The 26,086-nt window shown below is 41.4% G+C and overlaps 2 protein-coding genes and 1 pseudogene across 4 annotated transcripts in view; all 3 read right to left on the bottom strand.

Moving 5' to 3' along the window:
• LOC137246488 (proton-coupled amino acid transporter-like protein CG1139) overlaps positions 1-4,204 on the bottom strand; it is an 89,700-nt gene extending 85,496 nt beyond the window's left edge. For 2 of the 3 annotated variants that reach the window (XM_067777584.1, XM_067777585.1), the window contains exon 1: positions 3,615-3,670. Coding sequence is in view for 1 of the 3 variants with exons in the window: in XM_067777586.1 (XP_067633687.1) it covers positions 3,631-3,746 (116 nt within the window). In the remaining 2 variants the exon portion in view is untranslated. Of the gene's footprint in view, positions 1-3,614 lie in introns of all 3 variants that reach the window. The other variant, XM_067777586.1, reaches the window with a different exon arrangement.
• Positions 1-26,086, bottom strand: part of LOC137244068 (proton-coupled amino acid transporter-like protein CG1139) — a 228,029-nt gene that overhangs the window by 175,417 nt on the left and 26,526 nt on the right. The window lies entirely within an intron of this gene.
• Positions 1,210-3,333, bottom strand: LOC137247274 (large ribosomal subunit protein uL10-like; annotated as a pseudogene).

Below are 26,086 nucleotides of genomic sequence, written 5' to 3'. Positions count from 1 at the left end.
TCGTTTTATACCCATATCGTACAAACATTCTAGTCACCCCTGGCCCACCCTAATGGCAATATCTCGAAAAGGCGTCCACCTATAGACCTAATGCCCACTCCCTCTTAAAATGCTCAGTAACACCTTTCATTTGATTCCCATATCGTACAAACACATTCTAGAGACACCCCTGGTCCACCTTTATGGCGATATCTCGAAACGGCGGCCACCTATGGACTAAGGATCACTCCTTTTCAAAATACTCATTAACAGCTTTCCTTTGATACCCATATCGTACAAACATATTCTAGAGTCACCCCTGGTCCACCTTTATGGCGATTTCTCGAAAAGGCGTTCACCTATAGAACTAAAGCCCATTCCCTTTTAAAATACTCATTACCACCTTTCATTTGATACCCATATCCTACAAACACATTCTAGAGTCACCCCTGGTCCACCTTAATGGCGATATCTCGAAAGGGCGTCCACCGATAGACCTAAGGCCCACTCCCTCTTAAAATGCTCAGTAACACCTTTCATTTGATACCCATATCGTACAAACAAATTCTAGAGTCAGCCCTGGTCCACCTTTATGGCGATATTCCTAAATGGCGTCCATCCATAGAACTATGGCCTACTCTCTCTTAAAATACTCTTTAATACCTTCCATTTGATACACATGTCATACAACCACATTCCAAGGTTACCCTAGGTTCATTTTCCTACATGGTGATTTTCCTTATTTTGTCTCCATAGCTCTCAACTGAGTATGTAATGTTCGGTTACACCCGAACTTAGCCTTCCTTACTTGTTTTTCTTGTAATTGGCTACATTGAAGGCGAAAGCACCAAGCAAAACCGATGTTTCACTGGATTAAGCATTCAAAAAAGCAATAATGAGACAGTTAAGAATTTGTATTTTGTATCGAAGATTGAGTTCGATAGGGCTTTAATGTAGAAAACTTTGATAATTATTTCATTAAGCCTCTGTGTGAGATTGGAATAAAACTCATTATTCAATCAACAAAGATAGGCAGAAAGAAGCTTAGAAAGCTGAATTGAAAATGAGTCCAAACTTTCGATCACCTGCACCTTAATGCATTGACTCCACCAGTGTGTTGACCATGGCATGTAAACTCATAAAAAATTAAAACGAAAAGTGGTGCTTGCGCTATTGGTACAACCACATTCTTTAGAGGATTAAAATTTTTGCCAAACGTAAAAGCTTCTGTCATAGCCCGTAGTCGAATAGACCAAAACCCATGTCGTCGTCTTCTTCAGATTCCGACTCTTCTTCCTTAGCTTCTTCCTTCTTTTCGGCAGCAGCGCTCGCGCCAGCCGCTGGTGCAACTGCAGCTGCGGCAGCAGCAAATTTGCTGTTGCGAGCTTTGGTTATATTGGCAGAAGAACAATGCCATCGACAGTTGCTAGGTTGTGATAAAATATCATAAGGAAGGAAATACCATGCACCGAATTGGAGATATTAACTAATATGATAGAATTCACAACACTGTAAGAATTATTACTGACAAAGACAAAGAATAAGAAAAATTAGAAACTCGTTTCGAATTAGGCCAATATCACCGACTAAGTGGTGCTAAAATACGGTGAAGTGTAGTGAAAAATCTTTCCGGAAGTGCTGAAAAATTGTCGAAAAGTATTTTAGAAATATCAGGTGTGACGGTAAGTGACAATTATATGAAAACAGTTCACATGGCACGTTCCACTGGAAAAAATCTTTATATCCAAACCCAATCAAATAAAACGCTTAAATTTTTCGAAAAGCAGCGAAAGCAAATTAAATGTGTCATGGAAGAAAAAACAAAGAAAAATATGGAAAACAAGAAATAAGACACTTGTCGAAACGCAATCTTGCAATCTTATATCCACAGTGAAACATGAGCGGCTAGGTGATGGTGTAGTGTTTGGCCTTATGCGATGTTGAAAATTTGGTTTTCATAGAAAGCTCCATGAATAAATGAGACCTTCTGAACATGTAAAATAATAATTGAATGCCGAAAAATTGAGTTTAGATCAATGATGGGCTTTTTAGCAGGACAATGAACCCGACCACACTGCGAAAATTGTCAAAGACCGGATGCTGTAACACACTCCAAACATTTTAGATCACCCACCCAATTCACTGTACCTCAACTTATCTATCATCTATGGAAGAACCTAGATAGAAAAATTCAAAAAAAGGACCATTTGTAGTAAGATAGGCTCAGAGCCGCTATTTTCGTGTAATGGCATAAATTGTATCGAGGTGAGATCACTAGTTGTTAGTTCCATGCCACATCGTCAGCAATATGTAATGAAAGCAAATGGAAAGCACACAAAGTACTGGAAACCAAAAATATGCAGTATATAGATATTTCGTTCATATCCCTTTCTTTTTGTAAAAATTTTGACTTTGGTCTTTTTCATTATGTAAAACCGTATTAATATCGCTTTCAAACAAAAAAAAAATTTTCTATTGTGTCACCCAGAAAATCCTTACGAGAGGTAATAATAAATAATTACTTTCCAAGAGTTTGCTGGGATCTTTGGTAACTTCTTTGATGGTAGCAGTTTCTTTGAATTCCACTCCGGTTGAAGCAGCAAGTGCCAAAAGATTCTTGAAACCATTGGCAATGCTGTGCGGTGCAGACGCAATGGTTGGATAACCAATCTCTAAACATACAGCTGCTAAATTGGCAACTCCCATTTGTAATTTGACGCGCAAATCCTCTGGTTTAATGTCCACGATTTCAGGTGAGAAAATAGAACCAGAATCGTAGACTTAAGTGATGACCAAACCATATGAGAAGGGCGAGATGCTTAACATATTCAGCAGTGTTGCTTCGGAAGCACCGACCTTATCACCAGGTTTCAAAGTAGGTGCATCGTTGATGATTTCAATAGTACCCTTCGAAATCTTGGTGGGAATAGATAAAGCTTGGAAGAAAGATGTTTTCTCGGGACCCAAACCAGTATTTTGTGCTGGAATAACGACATTTAAAGGGGCAATAGCGCCAGCACGGGCAGGCGCACGCACTTTTGACTCGAGCAATTTACACGTCTTTCGTTTAAGTCACCCTTGGTAAATACGAAGCCAACATTTCCTTTGATATGCGGCAACAAGTTTTCCAACAAACCATTATTCTCCAAATGCCCTCGTATAGCTTTGCGCATCATTGTATTTTTACCCATGAGTACAACGCCCATGCCACGCAAACTGGTACGGATGTTTTGCATCTGTTTTAGATCCAACAGTGTCAGCGCCGACAATAAAACGTTTCGGATATTCATCAAAAAGTTCAACAACTTTCAGGAAATATTAAGCTTTCCAAGCAGCTTTGTTCTCCCTAACCATCGTGAATCAAGTAGTGTATTAGGGACTCGTAAATCGAATTTAAGAACAAAGCGCAAACGTGTGCAATCGACGGTGTCTTTGACCAAAACTCTATTGATAGATTTTGGATTTCAAATAAGAATGAAAAAGGGACCCGTACATAAAAACAGCAATCAGAAATAATATATGTAGGTATATGATGATAGTAAGCACATCTATGAAAAATAGTGCTGTTATATATGTATATTAATATATATCGATATTTATATAGTAATGTTTAAATAATATACAAATATACCTACATTCATACATACGTACAGTGGCAAATTATCCGCTTGATCACCCAAAACCACACCGGCATGCTGACTACGATTTTCCGACTGTTTTTTGCATTTCAACATTAAGGCCATATGACATCTCGTAGTACATGACATAATGGCGCTGCATTTCGGTTTTCATTGGCAAGCTTTTCGCACTCCAATTTCAATGTATGATATTGTGCTTGTAGAAAATTGAACTCCTCCTTGATGCGTTCAAGTGTATCAACGCTAGTAAATTTCAATGGCCCCTGTGGTGGTGGCCCCCCGCCGAGGGATGACGCACCGGTGCAGGATACATTTTTGCACTAATCCACACAACTGTCCTTACTGTTGCAGTTTGCGGCCAAGGTCAGTTCTATATTGGAGCTGTTAAGTTCTTAGGTTTGGTGTGCCTAATAACATTATTAAAATTCCAACACTATCCAGTTTTGTAAACAGCTAGGCAGTAGGAAAGCAAAATTTGTTTGCCTTTTCTGATACCACTAGTGTATTTTGTGAATTGTTTGTAAAGACATTTAGCCTAATACGCTGCTTTTCAATATGCCTCATAAACTAATGAAATGTTTTATGCACAGGCGTACGCCACGCCGTAGTAAAAAATGAAATGAACGAACGGAAAATCACTGTATACATTTCCCGTTGTTTCAATTCATAGGAATTTTACATTCCATACACGGGTGTGTATGAATGTGCACAATATATTTGTCTTTGCTGCTAGTAAATATTTACCAGTGCACGGACCCTTTTAAAGGCAAAATGTTGGGAGACGAAAAATGGTAGTAGAAGTTTCATGAAAACGATAACTACGGTTTACATTTGTCACAAAAATTCCCAATTCATTGTAAAACAAACAAATCACAAAATAAATCACATACAAAAACGTTTAACTACCACAACAATTTTCCAATGAACCAAAGATATCGCCACAAAACAACCGATTTCGGCATGTTATTCGGAAAAGTATTCACACACCAAAAAGGCTGACAATAGCGCCCAAATTTATTTGCGGCTCAGTTACTGCATTTATTTCACAAACAAATTTATTTCCGTTTTCCATTTGTGCACAACTTTGTCCAAATTTCGTTGGGGTGGTTAGTGTAACCGCCCAATATTAGCTGGTGTGCTCAGCAATTAAATACTTTTACAAAATGATCACATTATTTGTTCTCAATACGAAAATACTGACAATATTGGTAGATTTTGGGCCTCGGTAGTAGTAGTAGAAAATGAAAAAGGGTCAGAAAAAGTTAGTCAATCTACCAATGCGGTAAGGTCCGTGCACTGACTGTCCATATACTTACACCAACGTATGTACATATATGCCGAGTTTTAAATGTACATTATATTAGGGATGCATAAAATGATGCAAACGGGTACCGAAGAACCCGTTTCCGAAAAATCGGTACCGGAGCCAAATACCCTTCGGGAACCGTGCCATTTGCTAAAGGCCATCAATAAAACAGGACTACAAGCGTACTTGGGGAAAAGTTGAAGAAATAAGTGAAGGGCAATACAAAAAAAAAAAAAAAATGATTCATTCTACAAATTTTTCTCTTCGTCCAAAACGAAGATTTTTTATTTGTTCCTTACATAGCATACAATTTGCTGTCCAAACATTTTTATTTTGTGGCGGGCAGGGAAGTTGTTGGTTTTTAGCACCAACAACACAAATAACAGCGACTCAAAATAACCCACGCTATACACTTTCTACCCGGTTCGGTACAAGAATGTGCGAACCGAAAATCGTAAATTCTAATTTTTCTGCAGCACTAGTGTGCCCGTGGCTAACTAAAACGCTACCGGGTGACACGAAATAAACAAAATAAGGCACTAAAGCCCCAGGCACATAACGTGCGGGGAGAGAGGCCTTGCACATAATGCGCGCCAAATAGGGATATTCTTTTTTATGCAGCGACAGATGTTTTTCCCCTTACGCACGCGCTAATAATTCCCAAATATCAATAATACAGTTAGGGACCACTCGCCCCTGCACTTTGACAATGACCCGACCCATTGAAACCTATTTCACTCCTTTCAGGAAAATGGGTCGTTTTGCCGCTTTAAAACGTAATGCTGCCACGAACGCAGCGCGTTATTCGTCGGAATGCCGAGTGTGTCTTGAGCGACACCCTATCCGCTTGTGCCCAGCCTTTCGGGCGAAAAGGCCAGAAGAGCGCCTCTACGTAACCATTCGCGAAAGCTACTGCGGAAATTGTCTGGCGCCTGATCACCGCTCTAACGCGTGCCCAAGCCAAGGGCGATGTAAACGGTGCGGCGAGGAGCACCACACGATGCTGCACATCGCCTCGATCGACGAAGAGGAGCAGCTATTACGAGAAGCCCGCTCCAAGCCATGGAGCGTCCAAGTGGAAGAGGAGCTAGATTCACCCCGAGAGCGGATAGACGACTCAATCTCGTTATATGCGTCGGACGCTGGAACGGAGACTGGACCTCTTCGTCCACACCGAAACCGAGATGCCAGCCGAACCGGAGCGGAGACGCGGTCTCTTCGCCCGACCATACCACCTACAGCCAAATCATTTCGACCACTTCTGCAGCACGATAGGAAGCGGCTCCAACAAGGGACAGCGACAGCACAGCGCCATACATATAACGGCCGAGCGGAGACCCGGTCTCTTCGCCGGCAAACCAGGAACCCCCAACGGAGACGACATTCGCGCGACCGCAGAGCGGAGACAAGGCCTCTTCGCCTGCACCAACGACATCAGCCACAAGATCGCAGCCACGGAGGCAACACGCTGCAGCTCACCACCGTGTCCGCCTTCCGGTCAGGGCTTGTAGCCCAGCATTCAGCAGCCACCGCCACCATGATACCAACGGTAGCGATCACACCCACCGCGGTCGTGAAGATAGAAAATGGGGGGCGGCTACACCTCATCCGTGCCTTGATTGACGGATGCTCTCCCACCACCGTGATCGCAGATGAGCTCGCCCGGGAGCTCCAACTCCCTACCAGCACCACTGGCGGGCAAGCAGGATGCCTACTACGCATACGAGGAAGACACGGCCAAAATAAACGAATTGCAACCCATGCGGCGGTCGTGTCCAATTTTCGGCGAATGGCCCCCACGACCAGCGTCGACAGCGCCATCGCATCCCCGTATGCACATCTCCGTCTGGCGGATCCACACTTTTATTCATCCGCCCCGATCCGCCTCGTACTAGGGACAGACGTATATGCGGAAATAATGCTACCAGGGATTCTGCCCACCACATTTGGCCCTTTGCTAGCTCAGAGTACCATCTTCGGTTGGGTACTCTCGGGCACAACTAAGGCCTAACATCAAAATGTTCGGTAACGACCGAAATACATGAATTTTTACATTTTTTATCCTTTTTATTTTTCGAATTTCTGTTGTACACAGTCGCAAGAGGTGTGCATTGTGAATTCGTACAAGTGAAAAATCTTTCTATCCCTCCATTGCCATACCTACGTGTCAAATCATAGCTGACAGGGAGAACGGCTGTCACGAAGGGCCAGAGAATGGAAGACAGGTTTCTGTTTCTTGTGTTCGCCGCTATTAAATTGAAGTGCCATGAATTGCACATTTGTTTCAAATCAGCTTTTCTTTAAATTTGTATACAGAAAATCAGACTACATATTAATACTCATTTCCAAAATCAAGTTTATGGATTAAATTTGAGTAACCAGCTATGCAGGCATTTTAAATTATGTAAATAAAGCAATATACCAGTCGTCTACAAAATGTTTGAAAACCACTGTTAGCTAATGATTTAAGTATTCGAACAGTGATTGAACAGGTGATCGAAGCTGTTCACTATCGTGAACGTTTTATCAAAAATTCGCCACTTGTATGAATTCACAATGGAGGTGTGCGTTTAAGATCTTGTATCATTACAATAAGTTATTTTTTATTGAATTGTCCTCATACAAAATTCACAAGCATAGAATTTCCAATGAATTTGTAATAAACGGCAAGAAATATGAACACGTATATCTTCTTACTTCTTTTCGTTATCCCTAGCTCTAGGCAAACCTGACTTAGGCCTTGAACCATAACGGGAAAAGTGCCGAATGACAGAGGCATCAGCAACCAAGCTCACACATTGCGCAAACCATCTTGCGTGCCGCCAAGCCGGCGGACTGACCGGCGTTTATGTTAAGTTAGATAAAATTAGTTATAAGTTTTTTGTTTTTCCTCTTCTTCACGGTCGGTGATCCTTGGCGGACTGTGACGTTGCGTACCGCAAGGGGTGCGGCATGTTTAGGCCTAATGCCTAACTTTTACCTGATTGACGGCGCCCCTCCCTAACGTTTTAATAATATTTCCAGCCACCCACAGTCACGCCGCATTTGTGTGCATGCATGCACATTCATGCGTTTCATACACATGCACGTGTGTGTGTGCAGGTTGTCAGCACCCATGCACGTATATGTGGGGGTGGTTGTATGTGTGGCCTTTCCCCTCCTTAACACCAGTGGACTTTTTCGCGGCTTAGCGGTTGTCCTCAACGGGATAACCGGCCTCTTTCTCGATTGACCGCCAACCAGCACACAACGCACAGGATCACCATCGTCAAGTTATACACAAAGGTAATATTGTATCCTTGTATATATTTTCCTACACTCTAATTAAAAACACTATTATAACGAGGAAATCCTCTTTGCGTTTTGTTCTTTTACTTTCTTTCGAGAGCACTATCAACCCGAGATCGACCCGTGTGCACCTACCCACTGCCGGTTCCAGACGCAGTCAGGCCGAACAAGAGAGAATTTCCGATGTTTGCGGCTGAGTAATAAAAGCAGCAGGTTTAGATGTAAGAGTAGTAGTAGGTGCAGGTGACGAAGCATTAGCTCTCAGATTATCGATAGGGGAATTTGGCAACTCCGTGCCAAGCGGGGTAGCGGGAAAATCCATTGGGTTGCTTTGTATTAAGTTGTTGTTATTGGATGCCATGGGGAGAGCAGAAATAAATAGCGCACTATTTCTGACATTCGGACAACCATATGACTCAGCAACATTTAAGTTGTTGTTGGATGACTTCAAAGAGTACATTATATGATTTTTTAAATCATCGAATTTTTTAGACACAGCATTGGAAATTATATCAAAACCATGTTTTTGAGCCACAAGAATAGCGTTCAAAATATGTGGAAAATCCTCTTGCAGAACCCATTACACGGCACTAGACTATTGTCACCAGTTCTGGAAAATTGTTTATTACACTTTCCACAATATTCATCCATTTTGTAAATTTAAAGTAAAAGAAAATATAAGAACACGTGAAAATATGAGAGCGATTAAAAACAGGTCTGTACGCGGTGAGAGAACAAACGCGAACTTTGTTTGATTCAAAACTATTTTTTGCTAAGTTATAGCTTATTATTCTAGTCTACGACCGTTTTAAACTTGATTTATATAAAAGTGGGCGTGATCCTTAACCGATTTCGTCCATTTTTCTAGAAATATTTCTTGCTATAGGGAAAATCTGCGTACCCAATTTTATTACGATCCGTTAATATTTCTTCGAGTTATGGCTCCCGAAACATAGAAAATTGCCTAGTCATAAAAGGGGCGGTGCCACACCCATTTTTTTAAATTTGAGGTTTTTCCCATTTATTGTTATAAATCGACTTGGGAAATGAAATACCATTATTGATATAAAGCTCTTTTTTCCCCAAAGATATAGCTTATTTTATTGATCCACGACCCTTTCAAAAATCGTTTATATAAAAGTGGGCGTGGTCCTTAACCGATTTCGTTAATTTTTCTCCAAAGCATTCCTTATAGTATAGGCAACCTCTCTGCCGAATTTTGTTACGATAGGTTTAACGGTTTTTGATTTATGATTAATAATATTTGTAAAATTGATTTTATCACAAGTGGGTGGTGCCACGCCCATTTAAAAAAAATGTTTTTAATATATATCAAGAGTCTCAATAAAAGTACACATGTCAAATTTCAACATTCTAGGTATATTATTTACTAAATAATCAGATTTTTTGTGTTTTCCAAAATGTTATATATTGTAACGAATTTAGTAAAACTCCGCTTATTTCACACCTTCTACCAACGTTCGTATCGCTAAATTGCTTAATAAATAACTCCAATATTCAATTATGCAAAATGGTCTTTATTAAGCTAATTTCACAATAACATTTCTACTTCTCAACAGATAGCGTGCTTAAATCAAACTGATTACTGATTTTCAGCTTTACCTCCTTTTATACTCTGTGATTTCCTCGTTCGCATACTTCTAGGCGTTCCTAGAATTTAACTTAGTCACCAGCTATAAAATTACCAGCTATAACGACAGATGCACATTATAGTTTCTCATATGCGCGTGTATAAGTGAGCGATACTTCCACAGATGATTGCCTACTTTTGGGAGTATCTCATATATATGAATGTGTTTATGCGTTGCTCTCCGCTGCTTGTATGGACATATGTATAGACATAATTATTGATTTCTTGATGTACTGCATAGTATTGGCTTAGAGATGATAGTATCCCTTAGTGTTGCTTATATTCGTCACACTGCACTCCACCTAAGTCTGATCGTCCCGATCAGACAAATTTCCTGATCTTAACGCCGCTAGCGGTAGATGGTTTCAATGATCTTCTTCACAACTTTGTACGGGCTTCCCCAAGTCTCCCTCCCGGAAATCTTCCGAATTATTGTTCTTGTCAAACCTGTGTTTCATCTTACCACTCATTGCACTGGTTCGTTCCCTCACACTCTGTTGTTTGGCCAATGAACTACTTCGTAGGGTTTGATCTTGACGAATTGGCTTTGCATAATCAGTATCGTGTTGACGTTTCACAAGAGTAGTGCGCGCTGGCTTGAAACCACCCTTGCATTCTTTCTGGAAAATTCTTTCAGTCGTTTTAGTGCGGCCACTAGGGTTTCTCAATGCCAGTGTTTTTCTCGCAGGTACCTTCGGTTTTGATTTGTTCGGCCCATTCCTTCCATCAACCCTTGCCCGATCTGCTGCCTTTTATGGTCTTTGTAGAGCCTTCTCCACCAGTACTCGAACCCTTTCTCCAAACTGAAGTCAGGTGGCACATCCTGGATCTTATAATGCATAATCCTTCTCTGCATATCGATCTTGATGTCATGGTCAACTAAGAAGTCTACTCCCAATATGACTTCATCAACAATCTCCGCCACAACTAATTTGTATATAACCATGACCTTCCCAATTAAGTCTTTACAGATCACTTCGCCCGGATTTGGTTATACTCCCCAGTGACCGTACGCAACCTTGCTCCAGGTAATGGCTTTACTCTCCTGTTGACCAAATCAGATCGGATCAAGGAATGAGATGGCCTGTGTCTACAGTCAGTACACGCTCCTTGCCATCCACATTTCCTTTGACGGTAAGACTGCTCCATTTTCTTCCAGTTTGCGAGATAGGTATCACACGACATTCAATAGCTGGGGCAAGTTCACGATCTTTACATCTGACTCCCTCTTTCTTATCTCCTCCAGCTTTGCGTTTACGATCAGCCAAGTTGGAACTACCATGACCGGTGCTACAATGACGTGCAATGTGACTGGCTTTCCACACTTAAAGCATTTGATTGCAACATTATTCTTCTGTTGCGTTCCCTTTAAAGCTTCCAAAATTGCGTATACCCACTCTGGTCTTTCTACTTCCACCCGATGAGCTTTGTAGTGAGGCAGTTTCCTGAGTCAACGCATGTGATACCGTTTTTGCAAATGTTGGCTTTGGGTTTGCGTATGTGGCTCGCTTCGTTTCGACGTCCCGTATGCCATTTATAAAGCTCTGAATTTTTACCCTTTCGGTGTATTCCACGGGTGCTCCGGCATTCGCCAAATGTGCAAGCCTTTCGACATCTGACGCAAACTCCTACAAAGTCCCATTAGCTTTTTGGTAGCGGTTTTGCAACTCTATTTGGTATATCTGCTTCCTGTGTTCGCTTCCGTATCGCCTCTCTAGCGCGCTCATCAATGTTTCGTAGTTGTTCCGCTCTCCCTCGGTAATCGTCTGTAGGATTTCGGCTGCTGGCCCCTTCAATGCTACGAATAGAGCTGCAACTTTATCTTCAGCATTCCATTGTTCACTGTTGCGGTCTTCTCAAACTGAAGCTTAAACACATGGAAAAGAACAGAATCGTCAATGGTGTTTTTACCTTTGGATTACTCGCTGAAGCAGCTGGCCGATTTAGTTTTAACTGCTCCATTCGACCCTTCAAATCATCGACTTCTGCCTGTCTGCGATGTTTCGTTTTTCTCTTCAATTTTTGTTGTTGATTCTTCCACATCAGGATAAAAGACATACTCGTCCACATTAATTCCTTCCAATTTCATAGCCTCTCGTAGTCGTGCCTGAAGGTCGTGTTTATTGCCGATTGTATTCAATCCAGAGCTCTCCAACTCCTTCTTCAGTTGCTGGATCTTCAATTAACTCCACTTTGCATGTCCTTGTTGTACTCAAAATCTTCGGAATTGATTCAACCATTCCTCTTCTGACACCAATTATAACGAATTTAGTGCAATTCCGCTTATTGCACACCTTCTACTGACGTTCGTATCGCTGAATTGCTGAATAAATAACTCCAATATTCAATTATGCAAAATGGTATTTATTAGACTACTTTCACAAAAACACTTCTAAATCAAATTGATTACTGATTCTCAGCTTTACCTCCTTTTATGCTCTGTGATTTCCTCGTTCGCATACTTCTAGGCGTTTCTAGAATTTAACTTAGTTACCAGCTATAAAATTACCAGCTGTAACTTCAGATGCACGTTATAGCTTCTCATATGCTCGTGTATAAGTGAGTGATACTTCCACAGATGATTGCCTAGTTTTGGGAGTATCTCAGATATATGCATGTGTTTGTGCGCTGCTCTCCGCTGCTTGTATGGACATATGTATAGACATAATGATTGATTTGTTGATGTGCATACAAGTCACTGCTTAGTATTGGCTTAGAGATGATAGTATCCCTTAGTGTTGCTAATAGTCGTCACAAAAAAAAAGTGGGCGTTGTTATCATCCGTTTTCACTAATTTTCAATGCTAATCTATTCTTGGTCCAGATAAGCTCGTGTACCAAATTTGGTGAAGATATCTTACTATTTACTCAAGTTATCGTGTTAACGGACAGACGGATGGACGGACATGTCTCAATCGAATTTTTTTCGACACGGATGATTTTGATATATGGAAGTCTATATCTATCTCGATTCCTTTAAACCTGTACAACCAACCGTTATCCAATCAAAGTTAATATACTCTGTGTGCAAAGCCCGGAAAACATAAAATAACTCTTCTAACAATGACAACTCTGATCCATTGTCACTAAACATTTTCTAGGTCTTCCGTACTAGCACTTTAGTCGAACTATGTCGAAAACGATTTCATCCCACCCCCATTTTGTAAATAGAGCCAGAACTTTGTTCAGTAAATATATGTACGTATTTCACGTTTTAGCGAAGTATGCTATAATTGTAATTGTGAAGTACTACTCCCAACGTAGTCTAAATAAAGAACGTTTTGTTATACTAAATATTTGAGTTATTTATTCGAAAGTTCAGAGATTCGAACTGGTGTCGAATTGGTGACAGAAGAGGCATTGTTGAATAAATTCCCAAGATTTCGAATACAACTTGGACATGGCAAAGTTAAGAGAATTGAGGATCCCGCAAATAAAAAGCAATTGGAGAACCATGGACTGAATACAACCGGCAATAAATCCGAAATTCAAGCATGGCTACGAGAAGTTATGGAGTCAGAAAGAATCATTGTTGAAAAATATGTCTTTCATCCCGGAAGAAAAAACGAAGAACCGCAGACTGTGACGAACACAAATTGAACATGATATTGACTGCAATATCTGCACAAACATCGACAATGGCATCTCAACTGAAATTCCAGCAGACTTATATGGCATTTCTACTGGAGGAACAGAAGACATATATGACATAACAACTAGAATCCCAAGAGACACTCATAATATCGAAGATTGAAGCACAATTGGAAGAATAGAAGACATATATGGCATCTCAACTGGGAGCGCAAGAGGCACGTTCTTCTGAAACGTCGGCACAAATTTCGGAACAGGTGTTATCGCAGGTCTTTGCGAAACTAGAAGAGCAGGATGCAAAAATTTTACAACTCTAGGACAAAATTGATGCCGACAAAGAAGCGTTAAGTGGTCGTTTCCAAGAATTGCAACTTAATCGCCTAGCTGTTTCAGCAAGTAATCTAAAAGTAAAAGCTCCATCTTTTGACGGCTCTGTTCCTTTCCAGGTATTTAAGCTTCAATTTGAGAAGACGTCAACAGTGAACAACTGGAATGCTGCAGATAAAGTTGCTGCACTATTCGTGGCATTGAAGGGGCCCGCAGCTGAAATCTTACAGACTATTCCAGAGTACGAACGAAACAGTTATGAAGCATTGATGGCCGCTGTCGAGAGACATTACGAAAGCGAGCATAGGAAACAGATGTACCAAATTCAGTTGCAAAACCTCTAACAAAAAGCGAATGCGACTTTGCAGGAGTTTGCTTGCGATGTCAAAAGGCAGGCCCATCTAGCAAAAGCAGACACACCCGTGGAATACACCGAGAGCGTAAAAATCCGGAGCTTTGTAAATGGCATACGGGACGAAGCGAGCCATATACGCAAACCCAAAGCCAACATTTGCTGAAACGGTATCCCATGCACTGGCTAATGAAACATCCTCAATTTTGGGTAAACCAACATACAAATCCTATCATGTGGAAGTAGAAAGACCAGACTGGTTGAACTCTGCACTGCATCTGCAGATATACATGGTGGCCATTTACGAGGAGTCCCTAGAGGCCCTGGCCAAGGCGTATTACAAGATCGCCTTTGCTTTTCGCATGGCCAAGGGGAAGGTATTCCGCGGCGACACAATCCCTGCTGAAGACGACCCTGATGGTAATCTGCTGCAGGATGTCAACATCAAGGACGGGGACACAACAGAGGACTAAGTGTATGCAGATTAATCTGCAACACTCTATAAGTGCTACAGATAATCTTAAGATCCTTCTCGGTGAGGAAGATATCAACATCAACCTCATCCAAGAGTCCTGGGTCGGTCCACAATCAGGAAATCAGGGGGCTAAACATCAACACACACAGTATGTCCTACAAAACGTATGTAGGTAAGCCAAGAGCAGGCATTTTAAGCAAAAAAGGTATAAATGCTTTCTTATGTTCAAATTTCAGCACAGCAGACCTAACAGTGGTAAAGCTAGAGGGGCGTGTCCAACCAGGATATCTACGTGGTCTCGGCCCACATAGCCTATGACAGGATGGCCCCACCTCCAGAGCTGGCAAACTTTATACGCAATACCAGCAGGTGCAGCATAATTAGTGGCTGCGGCGCCAATGCAAGAAACACGATATGGGGCAGCTCCTCAACCAACACCTTATTCTTAATTCCAACCTCAGTATTTGCAACAGCGGCCACAAACCTACTTTTATATTCCCTAGTTCAGACAGGTTTCAGGGCTGGGAGGTAGTCCTAGATCTAACTTTGACAACCGATGATGACCCGGCGCTAGTGGAAAACTGGAGAGTGTCAGACACCGCTGAATCTTCTTCGACATCAAATTTAGATCTGGCCTAACTCACCGCTACAGAAACCCAAGAAAAACAAAGTTGGATAAATTTGTAAGGCTAGCTACATCAGCATTAGAAATAAACGAACTTAACAAAAACTGCCCGCAAAAGCTCGATGAGCTAGTCGGCAAGGTAGAGCTCGCGATAACTACCTCTTACAATAACTGCACCCCATTTAGTATTCGTAAAAAGAAGTCCCCACCCTGGTGGAGCGGGGACCTCAGGAAACTTAGAACGACAGTGCGGAAGGCATTTAATGAGTGCCTCACAAACAAGGAGTGGCAGCCATATAGGGAGGCGCTCAAAGTATACAAAAAAGCTATAAACGTAGCGAAGGATGTGTCCTGGCAATCCTTCTGCTCCTCAATAGAAAACACTCGTGAGTCCTCCAGACTGAGTAAAATTCTGTCCAAAGAACATCACAATAATCACTTCATAAGAAGTGAGGTAGACCTATGGACAAACTCAGCAGAGGACTCCTGTGTGCAATCATCAATACTCACTTCCCAGGATGCGATCTAGCACCAGTAAAAGAATCTCTCTGCAGGGACTCTCAGCCCTCAGAGGGCTTACTAGACAGGATAATAGAAAGCGAAAAGATCAGGTTTGTTATCAGTGGCTTCTCTCCATTTAAATCGCCCGGACTGGATGGCGTTATCCCGGTAGAGCTACAAAAGCTAGGTGATCCAATGATCCTCTGACTGGAAATGGTATACAGAGCGAGTATCGCACTGACCTATATTCCAAAAATATGGAGGAAAACAAAAGTAATCTTTCTGCCAAAAGCGGGCAGACGCACACACGAAAATGCCAAAGACTCCAGGCCAATAAGCCTCACATCCTTCATGCTCAAGGTCCTTGAGAGGCTTCTGGATATCTATAGGCTACACAACTGGGCGGCATCGTGCGGCCTCAACATCAACCCAAGCGAAACAGAACTGATACTGTTCAGTAACAGAACGAAAATACCAACATTTCGACTGCCCTCACTAGATGGAACGGAACTCTCGCTATCAACTAGAGTTAAGTACCTAGGTGTCGAAACATGTAAGGAAGGCTAAGTTCGGGTGTAACCGAATATTACATACTTAGCTGAGAGCTTTGGAGACAAAATAAGGGAAAATCACCATGTAGAAAAATGAACTTAGGGTAACCCTGGAATGTGTTTGTATGGCATGGGTATCAAATGGAAGGTGTTAAAGAGTATTTTAAAAGGGAGGGGGCCATAGATCTAAAGGTGGGCGCCATTTCGGGATATCCCCATAAAGGTGGACCAGGGGTGACTCTAGAATGTGTTTGTACGATATGGGTATCAGATGAAAGGTGTTAATAAGTATTTTAAAGGGGAGTGGGCCTTAGTTCTATAGGTGGACGCCTTTTCGAGGTATTGCCATAAAGGTGGACCAGAGGTGACTCCATTATAATGTGTTTGTACGATTTGAGTATCAAATTAAAGGTATTAATAAGGGTTTTAAAAGGGAGTGGCCCTTAGTTGTATATGTGAAGGCGTTTTCGAGATATGGTTAACCAGGTTAACCCAGAACATCATCTCTCGGGTACTGCTAATTTATTTATATATCTAATACCACGAACAGTACTCCTGCCAAAATTATAAGGGCTTTTGATTTCGCCCTGCAGAACTTTTTCATTTTCTTCTACTTAATATGGTACGTGTCACACCCATTTTACAAAGTTTTTCCTAAAGTTATATTTTGCGTCAATAAACCAATCCAATTACCATGTTTCATCCCTTTTTTCGTATTTGGTATAGAATTATAGCATTTTTTCATTTTTCGTAATTTTCAACATCGAAAAAGTGGGCGTGGTCATAGTCGAATTTCGGCAATTTTTTATACCAAGATTAAGTGAGTTCAGAAAAGTACGTGAACTAAGTCTAGTAAAGATATATCGATTTTTGCTCAAGTTATCGTATTAAAGGCCGAGCGGAAGGAGAGACGGTCGACTGTGTATAAAAACTGGGCGTGGCTTCAACCAAATTCACCCATTTTCACAGAAAACAGTTACCGTCATAAATCTATGCCCCTACCAAATTTCACAAGGAGTGGTAAATTTTTGTTCGACTTATGGCATTAAAAGTATTGTAGACAAATTAAATGAAAAAGGGCGGAGTCACGCCCATTTTGAAATTTTCTTTTATTTTTGTAATTTGTTGCACTATATCATTACTGGAGTTGAATGTTGACATAATCCACTTATTATATTATACTGTAAAGATATTCAATTTTTTGTTAAAATTAGACTTTTAAAAAATTTTTTTCAAGAAGTAGGCGTGTTCTTCAATCTTTTTTGCTAATTTTTATTTAGCGCACATATAGTAATAGAAGTAACGTCTGCCAAATTTCATCATGATATCTTCAACGACTGCCAAATTACAGCTAGCAAAACTTTTAAATTACCTTCTTTTAAAAGTGGGCGGTGTCACGCCTATTGTCCAAAATTTTACTAATTTTCTATTCTGCGTCATAAGGTAAACCCACCTACCAAGATTCATTGCTTTATCCGTCTTTGGTGATGAATTATCGCATTTTTTCGGTTTTTTCGAAATTTTCGATATCGAAAAAGAGGGCGTTATAGTCCGATATCGTTAATTTTAAATAGCGACCTGAGATTAGTGCCCAGGAACCTACATACCAAATTTCATCAAGATACCTCAAAATTTACTCAAGTTATCGTGTTAACGGACAGACGGACGGATATGGCTCAATCAAATTTTTTTCCCATACTGATGATTTTGATATATGGAAGTCTACATCTATCTCGATTCCTTTATACCTGTACAACCAACCGTTATCCAATCAAAGTTACTATAGTCTGCGTGCAAAGCACGCTGAGTATAAAAAGAGTAGAAAAGGAGTATGCGATATACTACTCGTGCAAGAGAATAGTCAGCAGAAACTGGGGACTACACGGCTGTCATCAGGCCCATCCTGGCGTACGGAGGCGTAGCGTGGTGGCCTGCCCCGGACAAGCAATACAACACTAAAAAACTAGACAAACTACTAAGGGCAGCATGCGCAGTGGTAACAGGTGCGCTTAGATCGGGCCCTCCTCATCAGATGTACAGCGGTCAGCACAGCGATCAGGCTAAGGGAGTCTAGATGCTGGAAAGAAAAATGATGATGATGACGACAGATTACCTCCCAAAAACACTGATCTTCGACAGGAATTACAAGGTGCAGACACCCTCGAGAACGTATTGGTCGGCCGACAGAGTTGGCAGGGAGGTGGTCACCTCACTCTACACTGACGGATCCAAAATTGACTGCGGCGTCGGCGGAGGTGTCTGCTCCAACCAACTAAATGTCGCAATCCCTATCCGTCTTCCAAACACAGCTAGTATCTTCTAAGCAGAGGCGCAAGGAATAGAGAGGGCCTGCATCTTTCTGCTGCAGAACCGTATAGACGGTGAGGTAGTGACATACTCCGACAGTCAAGCAGCGCTCAAAGCGCTAGAACCACCATACACATCCTCTAAGGCCGTCGATAACTGTAAGAGGGTGCTACGTGAAGCAGCTAACCAGCTATCACACTCAGCTGGGTACCCGGCCACAGGAACATTGACAGGAACGAAAAAGCGGATGAAATAGCAAAGGCAGGTGCATCATTAGACATCACGGAAGCTGTCACGGTGCATCGACCACTCACATCAATTAAAAGAGACATTCTCACCTAGCTTAGGAAAATAGAAATCCGTGATTAGTACTCTACGGACACATGTAGGATCACCAAACTAATCTGGCCAGAGTACAACCAGAATAGAACCGATGATCTACTAAATCGGTCTAGGAAAGAAATATACAGAATCACGGCCACTATTGCAGGGCACTGGCGGTTTGGCCCACATGCGAGTAGAACGGGTATCCCCTACAATGAGAGGTGCAGGAGCTGTAGACAGGAGGGTGCCGAGGAAACGGTTACTCACTTCCTCTGCGAGTGCCCAGCCCTCGCGAATTTTCGGTCCCGAACTCTAGGCAGCTATGTGTTGCCGGACTTAAGGGTGGTGTGAAACTGCCGCATCAAGGACATCAGTAGGTATATTGTTTTGAGTAGAACAATACTCAGGGTACATCAGTCAAAAATATAATTGGTTCCTTGAGAAAGTGCATCGAAATGGCACCTAGAGCGCAAGTTGGACCGGCTCCATAGCCGGGCAGCACAGCAACCAACCAACCAACATGTATGTAGCCGAAACCCATATGAGATGCAGAAACGAGAAATAAACAAGCAACTATTCGCGAGAGAGAATGGGAGAAATAGGTAAACGAGGCAAACTGGCAGTGTAAAAGCAGCGCGTCAAGTGATAATGAATCATCTAGATATTAAAAGTTATAAGTGAATCTCGTGAGCAATTAAATTGTGAAGTACTCCTACCATAGTAGTGTTGTAATAGAAAACATTTTGCTCTACTGAATATTAATTTATTTATTCTACAGTTCAGCGATGCGAACGATAACAAAAGGTGCAGAATAATTCTTGTTTATTGAAATTCTTTACAATATATATCACTTAACAACTCCTTGCTTTTGATCTTTCTTAAACAGAGTCCCTTCTTTTCGTCTGATTCTCGAATAAGCAGTAAGAATAAGGTGGCAGGATTTCATTTGAGGATCCAGAATCAGCAGCGAATCAGCTTAAGGTATCTTTTTTACGAATAGACCCGAGCTGTACTATTTTCCAGAACGTATCAGATAATTGTCCGGCAAAGGAAAAAAGGAGTAAGAAAACTTGATCTTCTTTAGTGCTCTTAATTAGCGCCAGTTATCGCCTAGGGCGTTAATTAAAAATGATGGCAATGTCTTTATTAAGACCGTATGAGAAGCTTTTGAATTTGGATACCTTGTCACTTAAATCCTGAAAAATGGACCAAAGCAATATAATATTTAAAAACTTATCACGTTGAAAGATTATTGTGCACTCCCTCAACGGTTAGGTAAGTTTAATTTTCCGGTCCGTGAGAACCTCACATAGACAAAATGATTTCATAGTAGCCATGTTTTTTCAACACGCGTTTGGGCGTAAAAAAACGCTTATCCTCGCTTAGATAAAGTTAGGGAACTCATCTAGTGGCAGTGGTTATATAACTAGCTACAGCACAGGATGTACCGAAAAGCGGAGACACAAACCTCTGGTGACCAATGTGTATAACATATAGCTGAATCGGTTGCGATGAATAGTGGACACACACCATTTGTAGAGGTGATACATATACATATATTTCAGTTCCATCTGAGTATAATGAGTATTGAAATTTAGGAGTACTAATTTTATGCGCAGCAATTTCAGAAGAGTAGATAGATGTAAAAAAAACAGCTGGTGTTAACGGCCAAAATGAAAAAAACCTATTAAAAACTAGGACCTATGTTATAAAATAGACCCCTTGCTCTAGGCAAATACCAGAAGCTTTCTAGAACCTATGCCACTTGCTGCTTCACAATGATATAATAGCTGTATAATCCCTAATATTTGGAATCGTTGCCTGACAAGCGCAGGGCATGAGCACAAAACGGACAATATACTGAATTGTCAGTTTACGACCTGTTATTGAAAATTATTTATTTGTCAATTTCAAATAAAAAATTTCATAATACCGAAATGGCATCAAAGCGCGACGAAAAGAGACAAGGCGGTCCGTCAAAAGTCCGGAATCAAATTTATTCTGAGGTCGAAGAGAATCTTTTGAGCGACCTTGTAGTGAAGCACGGAAAGGTGCTTTTGGACAAGCGCACAAATATCAAAAATAACAAAATTAAAAATGAAGCATGGCTGAAAGTTGCAAAATAGTTCAATTCGTCATAAATTTCCAAGGTAATTTGTTTTCCTATTATATTGTCTTTCCTTTTTCTGATGAGCTCCTATAATAGACATTCCGATGAGCCAAGAATCTAGCAAGCAAATTTAAAAATATTAAAGCTGCTCTTCGGAAGGACTACGCTACCAACAGGCTTGCCCGTCGCCTCACCGGTGGCGGCGAACCTCCAGAAAATATTGACAAGGTGTTAAGCTGTTCGAAGCAGGAATTACATGCTGCGATTGCTTTAAAAATCGATGGTCTCGATCCAAATGCCGACGATGGTGACGAAGATTTGTTCGCAAACCAAAGCTGTGTGTCCACTTCAGTCGCGAAACCCAACAACATCAATGACGGCAATGGCACAGAAAAGCTCATTTTCGCTATAAACGAAGAATTACAAATCTTGTACGAGAACGTTGAGCAAAGTGAAACTCGAAACGAAGACTATGCAAATGTATGAGAGATTCAAAATACATAGCAGTGTGAATCTGCCAGATGTGGAGAGGTGTAATTCCAGTAGGAAAGATGTTGAACAAAATGAGCGGGAAGTCTCAGCAAATCCAGTGCATGCACGCTTGCGTAAACCAAAAATAAAGCGTAAGGTAGGGGAAGGTCACTTGACCACTGATTCGAAAATGCCAAGTCTTTGAGAAATTCAAAAGCGATTTTTTACCAAAATGAGGAAATTCTAGCTGCAGAACGCCATGAGCTACACATACAGTTGTGGCACGCAGAACGCGAGGAGAAGTGCGCAGTGCAAGTAAAATGTTTAGAAGAGCACCGCTTACGCATTGAGTTACCTACTGCACAAATTGAGAGCGAAAAATGCAAACGTCGAAATTCCCCGGACATCAAAATTTAAAAAATAACTTCACGAATACATAACTATGATTATAATTTTAATATGTAAATTCTTTTGATAAATCAGCTTTTGTGTGTATGTCGGTTTCGCTCCAAGATCCCTATCGAACACAGGCACGGGACCAGGTAGTCTGTTCGCCCAATGTTAGATGATGCTATACTACTATGGCAATACGGCCTGAGCTCAATATGCCCTGAACTCAATGCTCGTTGCATTTGTTAACCCTATGGTCTTGGCCATCGACCTCCCTACTCCGTCCTAAGCGAAGGTGCAAGCGAAAAAGCGCAGGTGCAAGCGACATGAGTCGATTTTCTAGTGCATTTTTTGACGTTCAGCCACTTGTTGTTGTTTTGAACCAAAGTTAACCGGCTCGGAAAACTAGACCTTACTCATACATCCAAAAAACTTGCTGGTATCAAAAATAGCCAGTTACGAAATAGAATCCGGTTCCTACCGGTTGCAAAAGTCAACTAGGTCTCACCGGTTTCGATTGGATTTAGGACACTGACAATATGCTAATCTGATCCAAATAAAGTCGGTTCCGTAAAACTAACCGGTACCGATAAACCAGCAAATCATAACGACATGAACAATTACAAGTTTTTTATTCATTAAAAGCAAAAAAATAGGGAAACTTAATTATATTAAAGAAACCTCCTAAATCTTAAACGTTTCTTGCACACAAGTCTATTCGATTCCAGCTACCAACAAGCTGTGGAAATACTGTCGAGTTAATCGATCTCTCATGTTGCTCCGCGTACTATTATCACTATATGCAACTGAACTGTGAGATGCAGCCATTTCGTTACTGGTTCGATCGACTTCGTCGTCAGGTAAGTTCTCACATGCGTCGATTGCAATGTTGTGTAAAATCGCACAAGCGACGATAATAGATTGTACCGTCCGTACACGAACTCGCATTCCCATTGATAATACTGGCCAACGTCGTTTAAATATACCATATGATCGCTCAAAGACATTACGCTTGCTAATGTGGCTGGAGTTATACAATTGCTCCTCAGCTGTTAGTGGATTCAAATGCGGCGTCACCAAATATTCGGTATTTCGATAGCCGCCATCGGCAACAAGCAAATAGTCATTGAATTCCCCAGACTCTAATCGGCCGTACAATCGCGAATTGTTGAATACCCTTGAATCATGTGTAGAACCTGGCCATCGTGCAACAATATTCGTAATTCTGGCTTTCTCAGGCATACGTATGAACTGTGGTAGTAAGCGAGCTATTGCTGTGGATACGTGTGCCAAAATAATGCAGACACTCGTGCGACTGCATCCAATAAAGTCGCCAACGGCGATTTGGAAACTTCCGCTTGCGAAAAATCGTAGCGCGATTAATAACTGTTGAAAGGTGTTATGCTCCGTGATCTTCATATAAGAATTTTAATATTAACGGGGTAATCACGAACGTTATTATCTCAATGGAATGTATTGTTTGTAAAATTTACCGAGTTGGGTTGAACGGCAAGTCTGGCTCGATCATTTCAAGTATCCGTGCGACTGTTCCTTTCTTCAACCGAAATCGTGCAAACTATCCATCATCGTTATGCCAATTCATGTTCAATTCCCATTGATAATACTGGCCAACGTCGTTTAAATATACCATATGATCGCTCAAAGACATTACGCTTGCTAATGTGGCTGGAGTTATACAATTGCTCCTCAGCTGTTAGTGGATTCAAATGCGGCGTCACCAAATATTCGGTATTTCGATAGCCGCCATCGGCAACAAGCAAATAGTCATTGAATTCCCCAGACTCTAATCGGCCGTACAATCGCGAATTGTTGAATACCCTTGAATCATGTGTAGAACCTGGCCATCGTGCAACAATATTCGTAATTCTGGTTTTCTCAGGCATACGTATGAACTGTGGTAGTAAGCGAGCTATTGCTGTGGATACGTGTGCCAAAATAATGCAGACACTCGTGCGACTGCATCCAATAAAGTCGCCAACGGCGATTTGGAAACTTCCGCTTGCGAAAAATCGTAGCGCGATTAATAACTGTTGAAAGGTGTTATGCTCCGTGATCTTCATATAAGAATTTTATTATTAACGGGGTAATCACGAACGTTATTATCTCAATGGAATGTATTGTTTGTAAAATTTACCGAGTTGGGTTGAACGGCAAGCCTGGCTCGATCATTTCAAGTATCCGTGCGACTGTTCCTTTCTTCAACCGAAATCGTGCAAACTATCCATCATCGTTATGCCAATTCATGTTAAATCGACGAAAGAATGTGTAGGATTGGCGTGGTACTATTTCAACGGTACCATCTTCACCATCACTCTCTCTGTCACTGTCATCACTCATCCAATTAGAAACTGGCAAATGATACATTCTGGCCACCAAATTTAAAACAAAATTGCTTTTTATATCTCACGTATATTTTTTTTTACTAAAATATGACATCTGGATGTCTATAAAAAAAATCGAGGCTTAAACTTGGCGTTGTTATAAACGGTGTCGTAAAAAATTAAAACTTTCTAAAAAAGCCCAATTTTGGGTAAAATCTAAATTCAGCAGCTTTAAATCGCGACGTAAACTTAAAACTGTTTCAAAAAACTGGGCAATAGAGTTTTATTTAAATATTGCATTAATTGTATGAAATAAATTTCTTTAAATTGCAATACAAATATTTCTTGGATAGAATTTTGAAATTCCCGGGCTACCCCAAAGACCGGGCCCGGGGTAAATTACCCCTCACCACCCCCCCGTCACGTCGCGCCTGGTCGAGTAAGAATACCCGTTATAAGCCTACAGTCATTTCTTTTTAATGATAAGAGTAACTTTGTTAGTCTAAGGTTTTAATACCTTCACATGATCTTCGAAACATTACAGCCCTACGCTTGGGTCCACGCCTTTCCCGCTTGGTCAATCATGTGCAACTATCGCCTTCTCTTAATTTTGCCCAGTCTGATTGGGACGTCTACGGTGCAAGCTTCGAGGGATGCGCGCTTTTTAGCTAGTTCCCGCATTTTCATTCCCATCTATTCCCATATGCCCTGGGACCGAATTTACATAGATGTATGCATCTTCATGCCCCCATTCTTTCCAGGGACTGCTTACACTCTAACACACTTTAAGATGCTGTGCTTTGTTGTTGCCTTAATTGCTGCATGGCTGTCAATCTGTTTGTAGGATCTGTTTGTTTCCGGATCACGCAGTATACCGAGGACCCTAGGTACACTCAAAAAAAACTTGAATGAAATGGCACATAAGAAACTTTTGTTGGAAGGCACTTTCCACTTATGACGTCATCTGTTTAAGCATTATTTTGACTTCTATGTCAGGATCATCCATAATCGCCTATTAGGGGCATTGTTGAAAGCCCCGGCAATGTCTAAGAAGACTCCTAAGGCATACTTCAAATATTTCAAGGCTTGTCTACCGACTTTGATGTACGCACTTTGTATACACATCTTTCTGCCAGTTAAAGGTTTTAAGCAGAAATGATGTTAAGCTAATGGGCCGGCCTATTGTGTTTGGGATTCATATATCTGACTTTGGTAGAAAAACGACACAAGCAGTTCTCCAAGCGTGAGGTATATGATTCAGCCTTATGCACCCGTCGAATAGCTATGTATGGGATCCATATAATGTGAAAGCAAGATAAGGCAAACTGTAAAAATAAAATCGTGCCAATAAATGCTACTTTGGACTAGGTAGGCAATTGAAAAGTAAAGTCCTCTCTCGGCGAACGAAAATCATACTCTACAAGCCACTTATCGTACCCGTCCTGCCATATGGGGCAGAAGCATGGACCATGACAACAGCAGATGAAGCGGCTTTGGGAGTGTTCGAGAGAAAAGTTTTTCGAAAGACTTATGGACCTCTACGTGTTGGCGATGGCGAGTACCGAAGAAGATTTAATGATGAGCTGTACGAGCTATACGCAGACATCAACATAGTCCAGCGAATTAAAACGCAGCGGCTGCGCTGGCTAGGCCATGTTATACGAATGAAAGATGATGCTCCGGCCAAGAAAGTGTTTTTATCGGAACCCGCTTATGGAAGCAGAGGTAGAGGGCGGCCCCCACTCCGTTGGAAGGACCAGGTGGAAAACGATTTAAACTCCCTTGGTGTGACCAATTGGCACCGGTTGGCGGAGCGACTGGCTCGCCTTGTTGGACGGCCATAACCGTTTAGATGGTTA

This window comes from Eurosta solidaginis, chromosome 3 (genome assembly GCF_040869045.1).
Source record: "Eurosta solidaginis isolate ZX-2024a chromosome 3, ASM4086904v1, whole genome shotgun sequence".
Taxonomy (NCBI): Eukaryota; Metazoa; Arthropoda; class Insecta; order Diptera; family Tephritidae; genus Eurosta; species Eurosta solidaginis.
This window is presented reverse-complemented; position numbering and strand designations above follow the sequence as displayed.